Raw genomic sequence first — 24634 nt, forward strand, 5'->3', positions numbered from 1 at the left:
GCGTCTGCCACACCCCTCTGCCAATCTCTCCATTGGCTGCCACTCAGTCACCGAATTAAATTCAAGATACTAACTATAACTTACAAAGCCATCCACAACCTGGCCCCCAGCTACATCTCTAACCTAGTCACAAAATACCAACCTAATCGTTCTCTTCGCTCCTCCCAAGACCTCCTGCTCTCAAACTCCCTTGTCACCTCATCCCATGCTCGCCTTCAGGACTTCTCCAGAGCCTCCCCCATCCTCTGGAATGCCCTACCCCAATCCGTCCGATTTTCTCCTACTTTATCCACTTTCAGACGATCCCTGAAAACTCATCTCTTCAGAGAAGCCTATCTGGCCCCCACCTAACAACTGTACATTTATCTTCTCAATCAGCACATCACCCATAGTTATTACCTTTTGTATCTGTTGACCTTCCCTCTTAGATTGTAAGCTCTAAGGAGCAGGGCCCTCTGATTCCTACTGTATCAAATTGTATTGTATTTGTACTGTTTACCCTCAAGTTGTAAAGCGCTACGTAAACTGTTGGCGCTATATAAATACTGTATAATAATAATAATAATAATAATAATAATACCAGCTTCAACTGAATTAAAGTTGAAATCCACAACTCTACTTTCCTCAATGTTTGGAAGGCAAATGTAATCTGTAGGCTGCATTCAGACTATTAGGTCAAAGTTTTGTGGACATCTCACCATCACGCCTACTGTGTATAAGGTTGTTGGACATATCATTTCCAGACCATTGACATTAATAAGGAGTTGGTTTGCTCTTTGTGGCTATAATAGCCTTCACTCTTCTGGGAAAGTGTTTCAATGTCTGTAGGAGTTTGTTCCCATTCAGCCCAAAGGGTATTTCTGAGGTCAGGTAGTGATTTTGAACGAGAAGGCTTAGCTCACACTCAGTGTTCAAGTTTATCCCAAAGATGTTCAGTAGGGTTGAGGTCAGGGATCTGTGCAGACTACTCAAGTTCCTTCACAACAAACTCACCAAACCATGTCTTTATGAAGCTTGCTTTGTACATAGGGGTACAGTCAAAATGGAACAGAAAAGGGTCTTCCCCAAACTATTTCCACAAGGTTGAAAGCGCACAATTGTCTAAAATGTCTTTGTATGCTGTTGCATTAACAGCAGTCTTCACTGGAAACCCCTGAACGCAATCATTGGGAGAGTGGAGTAAATTATCTGACCTCCATGCAATTCACTTAACCTGGACATGTGTTTTTAAGTGGACATGTGTTTGCTCCCTGCATTCTGCCTCATTTAAATTTAGTCAGCCAACAGGTCACCGCTGCCGTTAGAACAGCAGACACTATTTCACCTCATACTCCATTGTGGGGCAACCCTAAACTACGGCATTTTAGATCCATTCCAGACCCCAGCATTTGGGCTAGATATGGAAGTGTGAAATTGCAGCAGATTATGCCTGCTGGGGTTTTACTTTTTTTTCCTGAGTTAGGGGAAACATTTCAACTCCCCTCGTGGATGCTGTTTCACTACCTACAGCTGAAACATATGGCACAGGCGCAATTTCCCAGAGTGGCCACTATGGCGCCCCACGTAAAGATTTCTCACCTCCCGAAATGCGGACAGAATCCTGTTCTCCCTGTATCTCCACCTTACGTGCGGAGACTCAGATGGGGAATCTCCCCAATTTGGCTCCTGGAAGGCAGATATTCCTTCCTCGTCTGAGGAAGAATAGGACCTTGCATTACAACAGTATATCTCAACAGTGATTTCTTCTAGGCAGGTTTATTCAATTAAAATTCATACATAGGGTGTATTACACCCCCTCGAATTTATCCCACACAATCGGAGATGTGCCCTAAGTGCCAACAGTCAGTTGGAACATATCGCCATGTCATCAGGGACTGCCCGGCTATCCAAGATTTCTGGAGGACAGTAGTGTCAGATGTCAATATAACTACCAAACTCTCGGTGATGATCGACCCCAAAATGCTTCTTTTGGGTCTCACTGACCCAGTGACACATTCCACACACACAAAACTGTTATTGTTTTATCTGTTTTTCTATGCCAGAAAGGTACTCCTACAGAACTGGAAATCGGTGACCCCCCTACAGCTGCCCAGTGGCGCACGCTGGTAGACTCTGTGCTGCCCCTATATAAACTCACATACATGGGTCGCAAATGCCCCCAGAAATTTGAAAAGGTGCAGAAGCCATGGGCTGCTGCCAGGTCGCTCAATATCTAGACCTATGTTCATTGATGTACAGTATGAGATGATGGAGTCCCCTCTTAAGGCTAAGCTGAGCCTCAGACTCTGTGATCTAGAACACGTTATGCTGACCAAGCCTACTTGGAGCAGGCCCTTGCCAGTTCCAATTCTCCCTTGTTACGCCTATTTCTCCCTAACTCCCATCCGACCCCCCTATAAGTTGTGTTTTTTCCCCCTCGATTAGTTCCTGCCCCCTAGGGCTGGGGTGATTACTATAACCAATATCCAGTGAACTAGGTGCATCTGTGACACCTCTTAGCTCCTTACTGAAATTATTAGACAGCAACAAAATCTGTGATGAATAATTAACCCTCTTGTTAAAAAGTATTCTCCGTCTGCTCGTTTTACTTTAGACCTCTTAATGTCCAGCAATGTACCACTATATGTACCTACTTATGTTACCTCAATGTCATATATGTCTCATTATCTGATGTTCAAGTTGTATATATGCCTTGTCCAACAATAAACCTTTTTTGTTAAAAAAAAAAAAAAAATCTTGTAGTCAGCTACATAGACTTCTATGTGAACTACTAGCTCAGTTCCAACAATAGCACTAGAACACGTGCAGTAGTGTCCGAACTGCAGGGAGAAGTGGCTGCAGCATTTCTAGTGAAGGACAAAACTTTGTGGTGTTCTTCCTTAATTCCCTGGTAAACTCCTTAAAATGTTGACAGAGCAGTTCTCATACCATTTATACTAGGGATGCACCGATCCTGGTATCATTATCGGTGCCGATACCAAGTATTTTCACAAGTACTCGTGCTCATGAAAATGCTCCCAATAACTTAAACCGATACTTTGCGGTGCAATTTGTGTCCATACAAAATGAATGGGCCCAAACTGCACCGCAAAGAATCGCATTCGATTTGAACAGGAATGTGGTGCGATGTCCGAATTGCATGCGATTTACCCCACCTCTCCTGTGTGTGTGAACCCAGTATAGAAAGGGAAGTGCCATCTAGTGCACCTCACGCAGACATGACAGTGCCATGACTGTACTGGCCACATATTATCTTGGAAGTGCTATGACTGCATCTGCCCCATACAGACCTAGCAGTGCTAAAACTGCAAAAAATCTGTACAGACCTGACATTGCTAAAATTGCACTGACCCTGTACAGATCTGGCATTGCTAAGATTGCTCCGGCCTCATACAGACATGACATTGCTAGACAGGGGGGGTACCACTGGGCCTTCTGTAGGGGGCCTGGGCAAACAGGGGGACCCAGACAGCAGGGGAATCGGTGCAGCGGGATGGAGGACAATTACAGAATGAAGTCTGTATCTCTCCCTCCAGCAACTCTCCTTGCTGCTGGCTTTCAACTGCTGGAGGGAGAGACACAGACATAGTGCATTGTTCTTTATTTGTCCTCTCGTCCTGCTGCATCGATCCCCCTCTGCGTGCTGCCCACATTTGATTCCCCTGTGTGCCCGGGCCCACAACCACCTCCCCCTGGATTTCCTCTCCTGCCAGCTGCTGCCTGGGTACACAGGCGGATGGAGTGTGGAGGAAGGGTGCTGGTAAATATTTTATTTACCAGCCCCTTCCTTTACTGAATTGGACACAGTGAGCAATCGGTACCAATCGCTCCTGTGTCCATTGATAACTGAGCCTCTGTCTCCTGTTCATTCATTGTCAGTGCAGCTGAGGCTACAGAGAAAGGAACTGAAGAATCTGTGTCCTCAATTCCTTTTTCTGTCTCAAAGGTGAAATGTCAGGGGTCTGTTTAGACCCCTGATATTCCATCCAAGCCCCCCTAACAGCATTTAAAAAAAAAAATGTTTAAAAAAAAATTAAATTGTAAAAAACCCATTTTTAAAAATTGGAATTGAAAAAAAAAAAAAATAAAAAAATAAATACATTTTTTGTAATTCGGGGAGGACCTGTTAGGTAGGCGGTACGGGGCCCCGTGATTTATAATGGTAGCCCTCTGGTTAGGACTGCTCCAGCATTGTACAAGTCTGGCATTTCTAAGCAGCAATTTAGCAAATGAGGAACATAATTATATTTCCTATTTTATAAAACACACTTATATACTTGTCACCCCTACCTAGGTATGCAGAGTCCATTGACCGATAGCTGTGGGTTGGAGAGCGAGCAGAGAAGCTGTGAGTGGGAGATCCTGGCAGACTGTCACTAGAGGATAGAGAGCGGCTGAGAGAGGAAAGAGAGCGGCTGGTGTGCAGCAGATTGGACTGCTTGGTGATCTTACGAAAGAGAGAGCTGCGCTTCTTACTGTCAGGGGAAGAGCAAGACAGGAAAGAAAAGAGAAAAGGATGGAAAAGGAACAGACAGCCCTTCAATAATAATCATACGCTTGTGTGGTTTTCCTGTTGCCCTAAGCTGAGTGGACTTACCCTTCTACCTGCCTATCTGCCACTCATTCCATTTACAGCCATCCCTTGTCTCATTCCTTATGTATTCCATAATTCCTTCTGTGTCTTTTTATGCAATGGCAAAAGGTCTGCACTGTCAACTGCTCATCTGCTACCTTATCTGCCACCCATGTTACAAAGACAAAGCTTTATAGTTATGAAGGTTTCAGTGATTTTGGAATAATGCCTCCTTAGTCATGGCCTTCCATTCAGCTGCACTTCAGGTAGACCATTAAAGTTCAATTCCAGGAATTCAGCCCCTTTGTAAAAAAATGAAGGCACACTATGAGTTAAGTCCAGTGAGGTGCATGACACCTTCTGGTCTTAACTCTATTATTTACATCTGACAGCTTTATAGTAACTCCTGGAAGATGGCTGTTGTTCAGGAAGCCCAATGCTGATCCTTCTGAGCTCTGCATCCTGAACAGGAGAGTAGCTGCAGCTGCTATGCCCGCCCCGCCCCTGCCCAATTACAGAAACCTTGGTATTATGTGAACTTATTCACAAAATACAAAGGCTTCTGTTAGTGGGTATCAAAAGAGAAAGATCAGGTGTAGATCCCTGGAGTATCTCCCCAGCAGAGTAATAAACCTGTGAAATGTCAATAAACCTGTAAGATATCATGCAGCTTCTTGGACTTAACTCATAATGTGCCTTCACGTTTTCACAAAGTATTCAGCTTTAAATACACAATTGAAGTGGTTCTAAACTCAAAATACTTTTTTTTTTTTTACTTTAATGCATTCCCTGCATTAGGAGAAAAAAAAACACCCTACTACCTGTTCTACCCACCCCTCTCTAAACACTTACCTGACAGCGCTGTCCCAGCCGCAGCACCGCTCTTCCCTTTACCTGCTCTCACAGGAGAACCAGGCAGCAGCGGAAACCATAGGCTGTCAGTCAGATTCCTGTGAGGAGGGAGTGGAGGCGTGGCTTACTGCTGCTGTGTGTGTCTATGGACACACGCAGCCAAGCTCAGGAGCATGCCCACTTCCTTAGCACAGGGCTTGCTAAGGGGACACCCAAAGAAAGAAGGAGCGAAAAGTTGCATCAGGGAGCTCCCTAACATTACACAGAGTAGGTAAATATAACATCATTTTAATTTTAAATAAATGAATATATACAGTATCTCACGAAAGTGAGTACACCTCTCACCTTTTTGAAAATATTTTATTATATCTTCTAATGTGACAACACTGAAGAAATGACACTTTGCTACAATGTAAAGTAGTGAGTGTACAGCTTTTATAACAGTGTAAATTTTTTGTCTTCTCAAAATAACTCAACACACAAACACACAGCCATTAATGTCTAAACCGCTGGTAACAAAATGAGTACACCCCTCAGTAAGTGAAAATGTCCAGATTGGACCCAATTATCCATTTTCTCTTCTCGGTGTCATGTGACTCGTTAGTGTTACAAGGTCTCAGGTGTGAATGGGGAGCAGGTGTGTTAAATTTGGTGTTATCACTCTCACTCTCTCATACTGGTCACTGGAAGTTCAACATGGCACCTCATGGCAAAGAACTCTCTGAGGATCTGAAAAAAAGAATTCTTGCTCTACATAAAGATGGTCTAGGCTATAAGAAGATTGCCAAGACACTGAAACTGAGCTGCAGCACAGTGGCCAAGACCATACAGCGGTTTAACAGGACAGGTTCTGCTCAGAACAGGCCTCGCCATGGTTGACCAAAGAAGTTGAGTGCACATGCTCAGCGTCATATCCAGAGGTTGTCTTTGGGAAATAGACGTATGAGTGCTGCCAGCATTGCTGCAGAGGTTGAAGGGGTGGGGGGTGGGGGTTCAGCCTGTCAGTGCTCAGACCATACGCCGCACACTGCATCAAATTGGTCTGCATGGATGTCGTCCTAGAAGGAAATCTCTTCTAAAGATGATGCACAAGAAAGCCCGCAAACAGTTTGCTGAAGACAAGCAGACTAAGGACATGGATTACTGGAACCATGTCCTGTGGTCTGATGAGACCAAGATAAACGTATTTGGTTCAGATGGTGTCAAGCATGTGTGGCGGCAACCAGGTGAGGAGTACAAAGACAAGTGTGTCTTGCCTACAATCAAGCATGGTGGTGGGAGTGTCATGGTCTGGGGCTGCATGAGTGCTGCCAGCACTGGGGAGCTACAGTTCATTGAGGGAACCATGAATGCCAACATGTACTGTGACATACTGAAGCAGAGCATGATCCCCTCCCTTCAGAGACTGGGCCGCAGGGCAGTATTCCAACATGATAATGACCCCAAACACACCTCCAAGAAGACCACTGCCTTGCTACAGAAGCTGAGGGTAAAGGGGATGGACTGGTCAAGCATGTCTCCAGACTTAAACCCTATTGAGTATCTGTGGGGCATCCTCAAACGGGAGGGGATGTACTCAGTTTTGTTGCCAGTATGTTGAGTTATTTTGAGGGGACAGCAAATTTACACTGTTATACAAGCTGTACACTCACTACTTTACATTGTTGCAAAGTGTCATTTCTTCAGTGTTGTCACATGAAAAGATATAATAAAATATTTACAAAAATGTGAGGGGTGTACTCACTTTTGTGAGATACTGTATATATATATATATATATATATATATATATATATATATATATATATATATATATATATATATATATAGTCAATTGGGGATTGCTGCACTCTAAATTTATTGCAAACCCATAAAATTACTAAATATATATATATATATATATATATATGCTTTCCACTGCAACAATTCCGTTGTGCTATTCACCACATCTGTTTGGAATATCCCCCACTTTCAGTCCCAGTGACAATAATACCCAGGAGAACATACATTCATTATTGACCTATTTTCTTTTTAATATGTGGCAGGGGGTCCACTTTAAAAATGGCATGTTAAAATACACTGAAACCTTCACTGGAAAACCCTACCCTAGCCAGCTCCTTACAGTGGACCTTTATTGACCCACATAGCCCCCTCCACCTTTCCCAGCTTACCTCTCCTGTCCTTCTCTTCCTATGCTCCTCTTGGTTCTCCTGGCCATCTTCGAGCGGTAGCTGCTTCTCCTAGCTGGACCAGTTCTAATTGACGTGTTCTCAAAAGGCGTTGTGGTGACAAGAACCTTGTTACCGCTCTGTGGAAAGATGGTGAGCAGTCAAGTATGCTATAGCATAAGCTGGAGGACCTTTCTCTTTACTTCACCAAGGAGGAACTGAATGTCTCACCTTCAGAATTAGTTCCACCACCTCAGTGTGAACTAAGCCGTGAACCGGCTCGCCATTAACATGGGTGATAAGGTCGCCAGCACAGAGCCCTGCCTCATGGGCGGGACCACCTTCTTCAACATGCTATGAGAAACAAAGGTAGAGTTACCCGAGAAAGATACCAGGGAAATGACAGATGCACGATTTTCCCACTGAATTGAAGTATCAACAAAACGGGATTGCTATGTAACTATGTAAAATATTTGTGGGACAGATACATACATTGCCTTAAAAAAGTATTCATACCCCTTGAAATTTTCCACATTTTGTTATGTTACAACCAAAAACATAAAAGTATTTTATTGGGATTTTATGCGATAGACCAACACAAAGTGGCACATAATTGTGAAGTGGAAGGAAAATGATCAATGGTTTTCCAAATTTTTACAAATAAATATCTGAAAAGTGTGGTGTGCATTTGTATTCAGCCCCCTTTACTCTGATACCCCTAACTAAAATCTAGTGGAACCAATTGCCTTCAGAAGTCACCTAATTAGTAAATAGAGTCCACCCGTGTGTAATTTAATCTCAGTATAAATACAGCTGTTCTGTGAAGCCCTCAGAGGTTTGTTAGAAAACCTTAGTGAACAAACAGCATCATGAAGGCCAAGGAACACACCAGACAGGTCAGGGATAAAGTTGTGGAGAAGTTTAAAGCAGGTTTAGGGTATAAAAAATATCCCAAGCTTTGAACATCTCACGTAGCACTGGTAAATCCATCATCCGAAAATGGAAAGAGTATGGCACAACTGCAAACCTATCAAGACATGGCCGTCCACCTAAACTGACAGGCCGGGCAAGGAGAACATTAATCAGAGAAACAGCCAAGAGGTCCATGGTAAATCTGGAGGAGCTGCAGAGATCCACAACTCAGGTGGGAGAATCTGTCCACAGGACGACTATTAGTCGTGCACTCCACAAATCTGACCTTTATGGAAGAGTGACAAGAAGAAAGCCATTGTTGAAAGAAAGTCATAAGAAGTCCCATTTGCAGTTTGTGAGAAGATATGCGGGGGGGGACACAGCAAACATGTGGAAGAAGATGCTCTGGTCAGATGAGACCAAAATGGAACTTTTTGGCCTAAAAGCAAAACGCTATGTGTGGTGGAAAACTAACACTGCACATCACCCTGAACACACCATCCCCACCGTTAAACATGGTGGTGGCAGCATCATGTTGTGGGGATGCTTTTCTTCAGCAGGGACAGGGAAGCTGGTCAAAGCTGGATGGAGCCAAATACAGGGCAATCCTACAAAAAAATCTGTAAGAGTCTGCAAAAGACTAGAGACTGGGGTGGAGGTTCACCTTCCAAAGACCCTAAAAATACAGCCAGAGCTACAATAGAATGGTTTAGATCAAAGCATATTCATGTGTTAGAATGGCCCAGGCAAAGTCCAGACATAAATTTAAATGAGAATCTGTGGCAAGACGCTCTCCATCCAATCTGACAGAGCTTGACCTATTTTGCAGGGAAGAATGGGCAAAAATGTCACTCTCTAGATGTGCAAAGCTGGTAGAGATATACCCAAAAAGACTTACAGTTGTAATTGCAGTGAAAGGTGGTTCTACAAAGTATTGACTCAGAGGGGCTGAATACAAATGTACCCCACACTTTTCACAAATTTATTTGTAAAAAATTTTGAAAACCATTTATGATTTTCCTTCCACTTCACAATTATTTGCCACTTTGTGTTGTTCTATCACATAAAATCCCAATAAAATACATTTATAGTTTTGGTTGGAACATGACAAAATGTGGAAAATTTCAAAGGGTATGAGCACTTTCAAGGCACTGTAGCAAAAGATAAATCTAAAGAGTTATGATGATGTCACAGGGAAATAAAATCTACCCTCATTACAGGATTTAGATAAAACAGGGGTCTCCAAACTTTCTAAAAAAAAGGGCCAGTTTACTGTCCTTCAAACTTTTGGAGGGACGGGCTGTGGGGAAAAAACAATGCCCCATCATTAGTATTGGGGGGAGGGATAGTGTCCTATCACTGGTGTCAGTAGCAGGAATAGCGCCCTATGATTGGCATCAGTGGGAATAACAGTGCCCCATCGTTGGTACCAATGGGAGGAATAGTGCCCCATCTTAGGTGTCAGTGGGAAAAATAAGGCCCTGTGATTGGTGTCAGTGGGACGAATAAAGCCCCATCATTGGTGTCAGTGGAAGGAATAATGCCCCATCATTGGTGTTAGTAAAAAGAGTAGTGCCCCATCATTGGTGTCAGTGGGAGGAATAGTGCCCCATCATTGGTGTCATTAGGAAGAGTAGTGCCCCATGGTTGGTATCATTGGGAGGAATAGTGTTGCATTATCAATGTCAGTAGCAGGAACTATTCCCCACTTTTGCTGACAGTGGTGGGGGAAATAGTGCCCCAAGGGCCCGAAAAAAGAGACGCATCCAGCCCCCGGGCCACAGTTTGGAGACTGGGATAAAAGATAGAAACAATGCTGGGACTAGAGTTGCCACCTCATCCTTTTAAACCCGAACACCTTTGAATTACACAAGTTCTGAGGCTAAATAAATGCAGATAAGGCACCAAGTGAGTTTAATTACCACCTAATCAGCCACAGAACCTGTGTAATTAATATGTGTTCGGGTTTAAAGGGGTGAGGTGGCAACCCTAGCTGGGACATACTCTAGAGAAGTTTGGGGTAGATTTGGGTAATGCCTGCACATACCCCTTAAGTCTGTCTTTGACCTCTTACATGTGTGTTTTGATACCTCGAAAGGCAGAAGACACCCCAGTCCAAAATGAATAAGACCCTAGGCAAATACCGACTTTAAAAAAATTTGGTATTTGCATATGGCTAGGCACAAACCAATGTCACGGCACTCAGATCCCAACAGTAGGTCACTCTGACACAAAAAACTGGATTATGGTGGGGAGTGTGAAGATGCACCTCATACCTGGAAATATCAGTTTTTTAGAAGGCTGGAGAGACAGATCAGGGAGCTGACTATAAAAAGATCATATGGCACCAGGGGCGGACTGATCATTGAGCCACTCGGGCACTGCCCAAGGGCCCTGGGCCACTAGGGGGCCCCATCAGGGTTGCCAGCCTCAGTAAAACCAGGGACAGTATGTATAAATCTGTGTTTTTTTTACAACTGTCTGTGTATACTGTGTGTACATGTATGTGTATACTGTGTGACTGTATACTGTGTGTGTGTATACTGTGTGGCCCCATAATCTCTGATTGCCTGGGGGCCCCATAATCTCCTATTGCCCGGGAGCCCCATGAGTTGTCAGTCCGCCCCTGTATGGCACCAGTAACTCGACGTTTGCTCTAATTTGCTAATTCAAAGATATGACAGTGGTTGGTATGCCAATCACTGCACTTTATTTCTTCCCACAAATATTTTTTACAGATTCTACCCTGTTTCTTTGAAAGTTAAGTTCAGACCTTTGTCTGCCTTAACAGTTTTGCTGTAATAAAAAGGCATATAGGAAACCTATTGATGCCCCCTATAGAAAGTGCAGTCAAACTCCTGCAAGCGTTAACTGCTTGTTTATGTCTAGGGGACTTTAGCTGGCCATACATTATACCATTTTCCTTTAGATTTCCCAAAACCATATAATATGAGGTCAAACCTAAACATTTTCAATTTGTATGCAATTAGGCAGACCCTTGCACTACATAGTTGAAGGTAAATCTAAAGGAACTTGAATAAGAAAATTGTATAATGTATGTCCAGCTTTAGTAAAGCACTTTTACTTACCCGATTCTCCACTACTGCAGTTTTCTTTGTGCTTCTAGAATGGTCCCCACGGCCCCTTCTTCCCTGTGCTCTAGTGGTCTAAGATCCTTTGACATCATCAAGACTGATGCAGGGACCATAGATGTGAGGCTGCTGAGGAACAGTCCATTGCTGAAGTATGTGGGAGAGCTGTCTGTCGGAGGAGCAGAGGATCGGGTAAGCAACTTAAATGGGTCTCCAAACTTTCTAAGCAAGGGGCCAGGTTACTGTCCTTCAGGCTTTAGGGGGGCCGGACTGTGGAGCAGAAAATGCCTCAGCATCAGTGCCCTATTATTGGTTTTAATGGGAGGAATAGTGCCCCTTTGATGGTGTCAGTAGAGGGAATGAATACAGGTGTGTAAGTGCTTCCACCTTCTTGCATCCCAGTTGGGGGAATGGTGCTCCATCACTGGTGTCAGTGGGTGGAATAGTACTCCAAGTGCCAGATAAAGGCAAGTGAAGGCCCACAGTTTGGAGATCACTGATCTAGACATAAACAAGCAGTTAACCCTTACAATGTGGACGCAGTCACACTGCAAGGGCGGGTTTTTAGATATTCTGAAATTGGGCTTTAAGGTATTGCATCATCAGTGCTGCAGTGTGAACAGCTCCATTGGAAGCAATGGGTGGAAATTCAGAGGGTGAAGATGTATACCATCCCCTTCCTTCCAGTCACTCACCCAGACAATGTGCTGAACGCTGTACACATCGCTCTCCCCCATGTAGACTCGTATAGCCCTGAGCGTGAAGCCATACTTCTTCCCTGACCGCTGAATGGTGATGGGGGAGCGCAGGCTGCTGACAGCGGGGGTGTAGTCACGGCTGGGTGAGGAGTCCCGGGAGGAAGGATTGGATGACAGCGAGCGGGGGGACATTGGACTGACCAGAGGGGAGCTGCTGTGCTGTTCCACTGCATTGGAGAGATAGAAATCAACTGTAAGCTTCATACTATAAATACAGACAATATATAAATATATGCCATACAACATCAACTCTAACCAATATCACCGGCTGCTGATGCCTCCTATTACCTTGAAGAGAGCAGAGACACAGGAAAGGTAGGGCAGAGGGCTCTGTGATATGAAGGCTGTGACTAACATCCTGGCTTCACCTTCACTAGGATATTCAGGGGAGAAGATAGCAGCATTCGACTTGGGGAGAACTCATTTATTGGGGCTCGTATTTACTGACTAGGCATCTCAATTTGTTGCTTATAAACTGAATACTTCATATGTGGCAGCAGCTTCTACAAGCTCTGGAAAATAAATGGGTTCTTTGTCAACATTGACAGAACTGGGCTTTCAATGGGCTTCATAAATATAGATTTGGTCGTTCTAATCCACATTTGAAGGGCCACTGTAAGGCCACAAAGTAAAAAGCGAAGACCAGAAATGCAGGACGCAAATGGCCGAGGCTCAGTAGGCTAGCAAAGGCTGGGGCTCAGGAGTTCTGTTCAGCCAATCTTGTGATTCACAATCTTCTGCCACACTGCACAGCCAGGAGGGTAATTCCTTCTTGTCTATATTCCTATCACACACGTTCCTGGAAAACAAGGCTCATCATTTGTGGGTGCTGCAGTGATTACCAGCTGGATCCTGGAGACATCAAGAAAGTGTACATATTCACCATCACACCATGGATCTACAATCACCGTCCAAAAGCTTATATTGCAGAGAGATCACATCACAAAGTGCAACGTTTCGGAGTCGAGCAGGACCCCTTGTGCCTGACGAAGGGGTCCTGCACGACTCCGAAACGTTGCACCTGTCTTTGTGATGTGATCTCTCTGCAATAAAAGCCTTCGAACGGTGTTTGTAGGAGGGTAACACCCAGTGACAGCTGGTGCTCTATCGGTCAGGGGGGGCAAACAAACCTGAGACATCTACCCCCCGGTTGCTCCAGCCCGCAACCCCACATCAATCTCCTCGCTAGCTGATCGTTCAGCAGTTACCCCATCCAAGTCACAGTTGCGACTCCTCCGTGTCCCAGCGGTCGCTGCTTCTCCTCCCAGCAAATCGGGTCTTCGGACTCCCGGCCGATCGGGTCTCAGGACCCTCTTCCCGATTGGCCGGGAGTAGAAACAGGAAGACATTAGCGAATATTAATTTGCTAATGTCACACAACTGGGTGGGCTCAGGGCGCAGTGCCCCCTCCCCTCCCCTGGTTGCTCCAGCCTGCAACCCCACATCAATCCCCTCACTCGCCGATCGTTCAGCACTTACCCCATCCAAGTCAGGGCTGCGGCTTCCCCCCTCCATCTCCTCCGTGTCCCAGCGGTCACTGCTTCTCCTCCCGGCCAATTGGGTCTTTGCACTCCCGGCCAATCGGGTCTTTGGACTCCTGGGCAATCGGGTCTTAGGACTCCTGGCCAATCGTGTCTCAGGACCTCCTTCCTGATTGGCCGGGAGCATAAACAGGGAGACATTAGCAAATATTAATTTGCTAATGTCACGCAACTGGGTGGGTTCAGGGCGCAGTGCTCTGCACCCTGAGCCCACCCTTTTTTAAGGCCAATTAAATCATGTGCTTAAAAAAAAAAAGCCATTGAAATCCATGTGTCCGGGGCCCTGTATGTAGGCAGGAAGCATGGATTAGCGGAGCGGCGCCCTTTATGGAGCAGCCGCCACTGGTAATATCGCCTTCTTTTTTAAGGTATACAGCAATTTTTCTGCTTCAGCCTGCTGAATGGATGATAAAGGAAAAGCAACACACTGCTAAGATCCTGTCTGTGGCCTGTATTTGCCTTTAATAAATTAACCCCAAGGTGTGCGATGGTCATGCAATTCTGAGGTTTAGGAAGAATGATGATATGAAGACTAAAATGTTAAAAAATCTCAGGACCAAGCATGTAACAACATGACAGGGGGTCATACTATCATTTATCAGTTTTGAATGGCTTTACCCTTCAAAGTGAGCCTTAAAGACAGCTCCCAGTCTCTAGCAATGAGGGGAAGGTTGGGGGACAGGCTCACAATCATGTGACCACTGTGACAGCCAATCGCATGACAGGGCAGTCTTCCTTCCCCTTGGGCATAGAGACCTATTTAAAGGGACACCAGGGCTGGGAGGAAAAGGTTTAAAAAGCACAAAATGTAAATACACACATAGTAAAGGTATCACATAAAAAAAGCAAAACTATGCAGATGGGTTTTAAGTGTTGAGCGGCACCTGTAGGAATCATCACAGACAGTGCAGTGGTGGAAGCCGATTTTATAACCTTCCCCCCGGTTCTCCTCCGGTCACTGTCCCCAGATAGATGCTGGTGACGAGCCCTACGCAGAACAAGGTCATTGGTGGCGCGAGGGGAGAAGTCTGCATCCTGGTGCCCTTGAGATTCTGACGACTTGTCTCCTAGATGATGGAGGAAGTGAGTTACATTAAGCCAGATGTAGGGATTGTGTACACCAGATTGATGTTTATGCATAGTCTCCATCACCAAAGGGGGTAGGGGAAAAGAATAAAAAATTGGGAATCTTTGTCAAATAATGATTGCTATGTGAATGAGATGATATACAGAGTGTTAAGAGGTGCTCATGTTTAGACTAATCGTTTTACATTTTCGATTGTAATAGATAATATATTGAATTTATTTTTTTTTTGTAAATTGTTGCACAAACTGTTGGCACTATATAGTATATGTCCTATAAAATAATGTTTTTTTCCCTATATTATATACTAATATTATAATTATAATAACATTTGAGAATATTATATAATATTATATATATATATATATATATATATATATATATATATATGTATATATGTGTGTGTGTTATGGGGCTTTGTTTTTTGCCCCTATTATGCAATCTCAGGAGCTGTAAGACAGTGTTTAAGGGCAGGCAACTAACAAGACAGCAGCTCCGACACTCAAGTTGAAGTATCATATTCAGAAAAAGCAAATAGAACTATGTGTATATATACACTATATTGCTATATATAGTCAAAGTATTGGGACGCCTGCCTTTACACGCACATGCACTTTAATGACATCCCAGTCTTAGTCCGTAGGGTTCAATATTGAGTTGGCCCACCCTTTGCAGCTATAACAGCTTCAACTCTTCTGGGAAGGCTGTCCACAAGGTTTAGGAATGTGTCTATGGGAATGTTTGACCATTCTTCCAGAAGTGCATTTGTGAGGTCAGGCACTGATGTTGGACGAGAAGGCCTGGCTTTCAGTTTCCGCTCTAATTCATCCCAAAGGTGTTCTATCGGGTTGAGGTCAGGACTCTGTGTAGGCCAGTGAGGTTCCTCCAACCCAAACTTGCTCATCCATGTCTTTATGGGCCTTGCTTTGTGCACTGGTCCAAATCATTTGGTGGAGGGGGGATTATGGTGTGGGGTTGTTTTTTAGGAGTTGGGTTTGGCCCCTTAGTTCCAGTGAAGGAAACTCTTAAGGTGTCAGCATACCAAGACATTTTGAACAATTTCATGCTCCCAACTTTTTGGGAACAGTTTGGGGATGGCCCCTTCCTGTTCCAACATGACTGCTCACCAGTGCACAAAGCAAAGTCTATAAAGATATGGATGAGTGAGTCTGGGGTAGAGGAACTTGACTTGCCTGCACAGAGTCCTGACCTCAGCCGGTTAGAACACCTTCTTCCCAGAAGAGTTGAAGCTGTTATAGCTGCAAAGGGTGGGCCAACTCAATATTCAACCTTACGGACTAAGACTGGGATGCCATTAAAGTTCATGTGTGTGTAAAGGCAGGTGTCCCAATACTTTTGGCAATTTAGAGTATATTAAAAACATTATAGATACCTTTATTTTTCCTTTTTTTATAAGCGATCACATACCCTCTGTTCTTAGCTGCATTAGGAGCTCAGAAAGCTAAAGGGGGGGGGGGGGGGGGTAGCAGCACACTGGTCTTCCCAGTGAATGGGCTGTGATGCCTAGTGTGGTCAGTTTGACATAGGAAAGCAGGGGGACTGGCAGGAACACCAGAGATTTTATGCAAATGAAGCGATACAAAGAGAACAGGATACTTTCTCATACAAAGTACATGCCCCAGCAGGCACATATCAGGAATATGGAATTTTGTGTTTACATATTCATTAAGAACGGATGTTGGTAACAGTTTTCAGGGCTCCTGCGGAGCATCCTTCAGCTGTATGTTGTATGCATCACTATGTTGGCCTATGGCTGCATTCACAGGGGTATTTAGCCATGCTGCATATCCCAGGGGCAAGAATCTACTGATTCTTGCGGATGGGAATGACAGCTGTGTGCTGATAGGTGGGGCCACCAAACCTATACAGTGCAATGACAGACTGTCGGCAGCTGCAGTTATTCGCAATCGGTCGCACAGCCAGAGATTACCTGCGGTGATCACGGCTGGATGCAGTTTGCCCTAAACTTTAGTACTAGACATGTGCAATTCGTTTAGTTCCGAATTATATTTTTAACGAATTTTGACAAATTCTTTCATTTCCGAATTTTTCAATTTCGGAATTTCCAAATTTCAGAAATTCGAGGTTCGGAAATTCGAAATTCGGAAATTTGAAAATTTGAAAATTTCGGAAATTCGAAAATTTCGGAAAATCGAAAATTCGAAATTTCGGAAGTCCGGAAATTCAAAATTAGGAAATTCTAAAAATAAGAATGAAATTCTGAACATTCAAAAGAATGAGAATCTGAAAATTCAAAAATCTGAAATAATAACTAATAATAAATATTAAATTATAGGTATTGGAATTCCTTTCAAATTTGGCTGTTAGTGAATGTATTTGAACGAATTATCTGAAATAACGAATGCCATATCTAATACGAATGGAACGTAACGATCTAATAATAATAATAAATACCAATAATAATAATAAAACCTTTTTATTATTATTATTATTAATTTGTTTAGATGCGGCATTCGTTATTTCTGATAATTCGCAACTTCAGATAAATTTGTATTCGTTACGTTCACAAGCAGACAAATTTGAAAGGAAATTCCAATACCTATAATTTAATAGTTAGTTATTATTAGTTAGTTATTATTTCGAATTTTACTGATTTTCTTTCTTTTTTTCAGATTTTCGAATTTTAGAATTTCTGAATTTTCGAATTCCAAAAATCCGAAAATTCGGAATTTAAACATTCGGAAATTCGAAATTCGAAAATTCTAAAAATTTTAAAATCCATTTTTTCGGATTTCTGAATTTCCAAAAAAAGCAAAGAAACGAATAAAACGAAAACTAATTATTTTGTCAGTGCACATGTGTATTCAGTACCGTTTGATGCAGTGTACAGCCCAGTCCATCCACAGCAGCTTTTAGCCTCTTTGGCCATTTCAGTCTTATATCATGACACCAGTGGTGACTCACCTGGTTCTAGCTCCCCCAGGGGGATTTTACTTTGGCCGTGCTGAGTTCCACTGCTGCCCTTCACCCTGCTCTCTCCCTCCCCTTCCAGAGGGGCCACAAAACGGGCGGTGTCCACCAGAGCGGAGAACCGGCGCCTCGCAGCTAGTGGGGGGCTGGAGTCAGCATCGACTGAGTCTGAAAAATGTTTCCTGCAACAAGATGCCTCATCTGTAACCTTTATACCAAACCTTGCAGCTTCTAATTAGCTGATTTTCTAACATTGACCGGATGCCAAGCAAGGGAATCGGGGAGCCCACTTACATCTCAGGAGACACGGTCCTCCAGCAGCGATCTCTCAGGGTCACACCTCCGAGGGTCTCCCTCTTGCTTGTCCTTTCAGATCTCTCTTGCTTGTTGCTGTCTTGAGATGTAGAGGGAGCCTTCTGCTCTAGCTGCGAAAGCTGTTCCATGCTGCTGTACACCTGTGCGTCGTTTGGAAAATGGGGACAGAATTCAGAATGGCAACTTTAAATGGCTAAACAGACATTTAACCTGATAGCATCATCATGATATATATACACTACTGTGCAAAAGTTTTAGGCGGGTGTAAAAAAAAAAAATGCTGTAAATTAAGAATGATTTCTGTTAATAGTTTATTTTTATCAGTTAACAAAATGAAAAGTAAATGAACAGAAGATAAATCCAAATCAATATTTGGTGTGACCACTCTTTGCCTTCAAACCAGCTTCAAATCTTCTAGGCACACTTGCACACAGTTTTTGAACTAATTAGGCAGGTAGGTTGTTCCAAACATCTTGGCGAACTAACCACAGATGTGGATGTAGGCTGCCTCAAATCCTTCTGTCTCTTCATGTAATCCCAGACAGACTCCATGATGTTGAGATCAGGGCTCTGTGGGGGGCCAAACCATCACTTCTTGGACTCCTTGTTCTTCTTTACATTGGAGATAGTGCTTAATGACATTGGCTGTATGTGTGGGGTTGTTGTCCTGCTGCGGAATAAATTTTGGGTCAATCACACGCCTCCCTGATGGTATGGCATGATGGATAAGTATCTGCCTCCATTTCTCAGCATCGAGGACACCACTGATCCTAACCAAATCTGCAACTCCATTTGCAGAATTGCATCCCTAAACTTGCAAGGAGCCTCCACCATGCTTCACAGTTGCCTGCAGACCCTCATTGTTGTACCGCTCTCCAGCCCTCTGGTGAACAAACTGCCTCCTGCAACAGCCAAATATTTCACATTTTGACCCACCACCAGTCCAGAGCATCTTCTGCCATTTTTCTGCACCCCAGTTCCTATGCTTTTATGCATAGTTGAGTCACTTAGCCTTGTTCCCATGTCAGAGGTATGGCTTTTTTGCCGGAAATCATTCCATGAAGGCCACTTCTGGCCAGACTTCTCTGGACAGTAGGGTGTACCTGGGTCCTACTGGTTTTCCCCAGTTCTGTGCTGATGGCACTACTGGACATCATCTGATGTCGAAGGGAAGAAAGCATAATGTGTCTTTCATCTGCTGCATTAAAAGTTTCCTTGGCCGACCACTGTATCTACGGTCCTTAACATTGCCTCTTTTTCCTTTTTCCAAAAAGCTTGAAGCACATCTTGAAATCCCAGTCTGCTTTGAAATCTTTGCTGGGAGAGACCTTACTGATGTAGTATAACTACCTTGTCTATTGTTGCTGTGCTCAGTCTTGCCATGGTGTATGACCTGTGACAAAAACTGTCTTCTACAACCTCACCTTAGTAGCAGCGTTTGGCTGTTCCTCACCCAGTTTAAAGGAGTTGTAAAGTCTCATGGTTTTTCATCTTAATTCATTCTATGCATTAAGGTAAAAAATCTTCTGTGCTGCAGCTTCCCCCCAAAGCCCCCTTTTCTGTTACCTGAACCCGATCGTTCCATTGACGAGCATGAGCCCAGCAGCTCCAGCCCTGTCTCGGCTCCTAATTGGATAGATTTATAGCAGCAGGAGCCAGCTGTCAATCAAATCTAGTGACACGGGAGCGGGGGGCGGGGCCAAGTCCTGCTGTCTGTGTCAATGGACACAGCAGCAGGACTCGGGAGCATGCCCGCACGAGTGCCCCCATAGAAAACAGCTCTCCATGGGGGCACCCAATGAAGAGAAGGGGCCAGGAGCGCTGCCGGGGGGACAGAGCAGGTAAGTATAACATGTTTGTTATTAAAAAAAAAAACAAAAAAAAAAATTTCACTTAATGACTGTGTTTTAGGCTACTTTCACACTGAAAGCGCCGGGTGTCGGCGGTAAAGCGCAGCTAATTTTAGAGGCGCTTTAACGTCGTTTTAGGTGCACTTTTCGGCCGTTAGTGGGGCGCTTTTAACCCCCGCTAGCGGCCGAAGAAAGGGTTAAAAGCGCCTGTGTTGCGCCACTGCCAAAGCGCTTTCAATGGGCAGGGCATTTTGGGAGCGGTGTATACAGCGCTCCTAAACCGCCCCAAAGATGCTGCTTGCAGGACTTTTCAGAACGTCCCGCAAGCGCACCACCCCGCGTGAAAAGTTACACTGAGATGAAAGGGGAGGCGGTTTTTACGCCTGAAAACTGCCTCAGTGTGAAAGCAGCCTTAACCTACATATGAACTTGATGATCATCAGCACCTATATATATATAAACTCTGGTGCAGTGGATTGGTTCAGATAGCCTCCACTGTCATCTTGTGGTGATATAAAATACTGCATTTTATTTTGCTGTTTCCCTATAAAGCTGAACTCAAAGCAGCTCTAACAAATAATAATTAAAAAAAGAAAAAGTTTAGCTTAAGGTGCACCACTATACAACTTGAAACTATACAATCGGATTTTCCGACAACTTTGTGTGACCGTGTGTATGCAAGACAAGTTTGAGCCAACATCCGTCGGAAAAAATCCTAGGATTTTGTTGTCGGAATGTCCGAACAAAGTCCGACCGTGTGTACGAGGCATAAGATACACAGTATCTCACAAAAGTGAGTACACCCCTCACAGTTTTGTAAATATTTTATTCTATCTTTTCATGTGACAACACTGAAGAAATGACACTTTGCTACAATGTAAAGTAGTGAGTGTACAGCTTGTATAACAGTGTAAATTTGCTGTCCCCTCAAAATAACTCAACACACAGCCATTAATGTCTAAACCGCTGGCAACAAAAGTGAGTACACCCCTAAGTGAAAATGTGCAAATTGGGCCCAAAGTGTCAATATTTTGTGTGGCCACCATTATTTTACAGCACTGCCTTAACGCTCTTGGGCATGGAGCTCACAAGGACTCCCATCAGGTTGCCACTGGAGTCCTCTTTCACTCCTCCATGACGACATCACAGAGCTGGTGGATGTTAGAGACCTTGCGCTCCTCCACCTTCCATTTGAGGATGTCCCACAGATGCTCAATAGGGTTTAGGTCTGGAGACATGCTTGGCCAGTCCATCACCTTTACCCTCAGCTTCTTTAGCAAGGCAGTGGTCATCTTGGAGGTGTGTATGGGGTCGTTGTCATGTTGGAATACTGCCCTGCGGCCCAGTCTCCGAAGGGAGGGGATCATGCTCTGCTTCAGTATGTCACAGTACATGTTGGCATTCATGGTTCCCTCAATGAAATGTAGCTCCCCAGTGCCAGCAGCACTCATGCAGCCCCAGACCATGACACTCCCACCACCATGCTTGACTGTAGGCAAGACACACTTGTCTTTGTACTCCTCACCTGGTTGCCGCCGCACACGCTTGACACCATCTGAACCACATAAGTTTATCTTGGCCTCATCAGACCACAGGACATGGTTCTAGCAATCCATGCCCTTAGTCTGCTTGTCTTCAGCAAACTGTTTGCGGGCTTTCTTGTGCATCATCTTTGGAAAAGGCTTCCTTCTGGGATGACAGCCATGCAGACCAATTTGATGTAGTGTTCGGCGTATGGACCGAGCACTGACAGGATGACCTCCCACCCCTTCAACCTCTGCAGCAATGCTGGCAGCACTCATACGTCTATTTCCCAAAGACAACCTCTGGATATGACGCTGAGCACGTGCGCTCAACTTCTTTGGTCGACCATGGCGAGGCCTGTTCTGAGTGGAACCTGTCCTGTTAAACCGCTATATGGTCTTGGCCACCGTGCTGCAGCTCAGTTTCAGGGTCTTGGCAATCTTCTTATGCCGCGTACACACAAGCGGAATGTCCGTCAGAAAAAGTCCAATGGGAGCTTATCATCGTATATTCCGACCGTGTGTATGCCCCATCGGACTTTTTCCGTCGAAAATTCAGACGGACTTAGATAGAGAACATGTTCTAAATTTTTCCGACGGAACTAATTACTATCGGGAAACCCGCTCGTCTGTGTGCTGTTCCGACTTACCAAAAACGACGCATGCTCTGAAGCAAGTACAAGACGGAAGCTATTGGCTACTGGCTATTGAACTTCCTTTTTCTAGTCCCGTCGTACATGAACGTCACCTCGTTCTGGATGGTCGGACTTTGGTGTGACCGTGCGTATGCAAGACAGCTTGAGCGGAATTCCGTTGGAACTCCGTCGGAAAAACCTTCAGAGCTTATTCCCACGGCAAAACCGGTCATGTGTACAGGGCTTTATAGACTAGGCCATCTTTTTTTCAGATCCTCAGAGAGTTCTTTGCCATGAGGTGCGATGTTGAACTTCCAGTGACCAGTATGAGAGAGTGAGAGCGATAACACCAAATTTAACACACCTGCTCCCCATTCACACCTGAGACCCTGTAACACTAATGAGTCACGTGACACCAGGGAGGAAAAATGTCTAATTGGGCCCAATTGAGACATTTTCACTTAGGGGTGTACTCACTTTTGTTGCCAGCAGTTTAGACATTAATGGCTGTGTGTTGAGTTATTTTGAGGGGACAGCAAATTTACACTGTTATACAAGCTGTACACTCACTACTTTACATTGTAGCAAAGTGTCATTTCTTCAGTGTTGTCACATAAAAAGATCTAATAAAATATTTACAAAAATGTGAGGGGTGTACTCACTTTTGTGAGATACTGTATATGGTAACATTCTGCTTTTCTGCTTTCACGTCTTTACATATTATTGGGTAAAGTTGCTGCCTATCATATGCTCTGAGTTGTATTTGCTTTGAATGGGTTTAATATTTAATAACGTAACTTGTATTACTTGTACATATATTTTGTTTGCAGCTTTCTCATAGCTCAGACTAATATATAGAATGCATTGACATTCTTTGAGGAGGTTTATGTGAAACGTTTCACAACTTGTTCATATGGTTCTCAGCTATGGTAATGTAAGTAAATATTAAACTTGTATTTGTATTTATTTAACAATCTTTAAATGTATTTCTACATGAGCTAGTATGTTAGTCTGTTATCTGTTTTTTTTTACCTCTCTGTAATTTAATGTACAGGATTCAGAAGGAGGGTCATCAGTATGACCCAACCCAGGCTCTACAGTTTGCATAGTGCTGTCACTCTAGCACTGGGGTCTTGCTAACAAAAGGAGGGAACAGAGTGATGATCTCATCAGTTTACTTCTTCTCCTGCATTTTCCAGCCAACAGCTTACTGGTAAGTTCTTAATTGAATAAAATCAAGTCAAACCTGGTTATATTATCTGGCAGGGGTGCATGCTTGGATCAAAAGATGAGCTGAACAGAACTGTAAACCCTTTGGTATAGTCAGATTTAAAGGAACCCTTTAGTGAAGATGTACAGGGGCTGCTACTACTACCTCTCCTTCTGAAAGTAGTAGTTCCCTAGCTATCATGCTGATCCAATTGCTTTAGGACTTTATAAGTTACTGAATTGGAACAAGCATGCAGATTGGGAGCTCTGACTGTACAATGACATTTCTATCCTGCATGCTTATCCAGGTTTGTGTGTTAAAATACTGAGACAGACAGGCAACCAGCATTTTTAAGGGAAGGCCAGAAATTTCAGCCTATTTCTATGAGTGGAAGTTTCTTTTAAGGAAATGTACATATAGCCTAACCCTTGAGAAGGGAAAGGACAAGGTAAGTCTGGCTTCAGGGCTTTTATCTGGATAGGTCATGCCTGCCCATCAGAATATGAAGATCAGTAAAAAACAAAAAACAAACAGGGACTGCCTTTTAACATGGAGGAAACACATCCCAAATCCATGTGTTAAATGCATTGCAATACCACCTCATCTCCAGCACTATCACTTGTTAAGGCTGAATTATTACAGCAAACAAATGGCTGTTTTATGGGAAGAGAGCAAATGCATAACCTATGTATCCTGGTCCATTATCAATGATGGTACTCTGCACAGTTACACATTAGGAAATACTGAACCTACAAAATATTTTTAGGCTTACCTTACTGAACCGTGGAGTGCAGGATGAGAACTGACGAATCTCTACAGAGTCTTCATCATTTGTATCATCTTCATCATAAGAGTTAATGTGCTGATAACGATCTGATCGAGCTAAAGAGACACATAAATATGAAAGGATAGTAAATAATGTCATTATCCTCATCTCCTAAATGTAATATTACCCCCCTCCTAGCATCTTATTACAGTAACCCAGCTCCTGAGTGTATTATTACCCCTATAATATCTTATTACAGTAACCCAGCTCCTGAGTGTCTTATTACCCCTGTAATATCTTATTACAGTAACCCAGCTCCTGAGTGTCTTATTACCCCTGTAATATCTTATTACAGTAACCCAGCTCCTGAGTGTCTTATTACCCCTGTAATATCTTATTACAGTA

The 24634-nt window shown here is 43.8% G+C and overlaps 1 protein-coding gene across 4 annotated transcripts in view; it reads right to left on the minus strand.

The window, feature by feature from the left end:
• Window positions 1-24634, minus strand: part of MAST1 (microtubule associated serine/threonine kinase 1) — a 138439-nt gene that overhangs the window by 11185 nt on the left and 102620 nt on the right. For all 4 annotated transcript variants that reach the window (XM_073622704.1, XM_073622703.1, XM_073622706.1 and 1 more), the window contains 8 exons: window positions 24236-24345; window positions 18225-18385; window positions 17925-18112; window positions 14779-14961; window positions 12291-12520; window positions 7823-7945; window positions 7595-7731; window positions 4291-4475 (listed from right to left, as the gene is read on the minus strand). In XM_073622704.1, the coding sequence (XP_073478805.1) occupies window positions 4291-4475; window positions 7595-7731; window positions 7823-7945; window positions 12291-12520; window positions 14779-14961; window positions 17925-18112; window positions 18225-18385; window positions 24236-24345 (1317 nt within the window). The remainder of the gene's footprint in view (window positions 1-4290; window positions 4476-7594; window positions 7732-7822; window positions 7946-12290; window positions 12521-14778; window positions 14962-17924; window positions 18113-18224; window positions 18386-24235; window positions 24346-24634) is intronic.

Source organism: Aquarana catesbeiana, linkage group LG03, assembly GCF_042186555.1.
Source record: "Aquarana catesbeiana isolate 2022-GZ linkage group LG03, ASM4218655v1, whole genome shotgun sequence".
NCBI classification, from domain to species: Eukaryota; Metazoa; Chordata; class Amphibia; order Anura; family Ranidae; genus Aquarana; species Aquarana catesbeiana.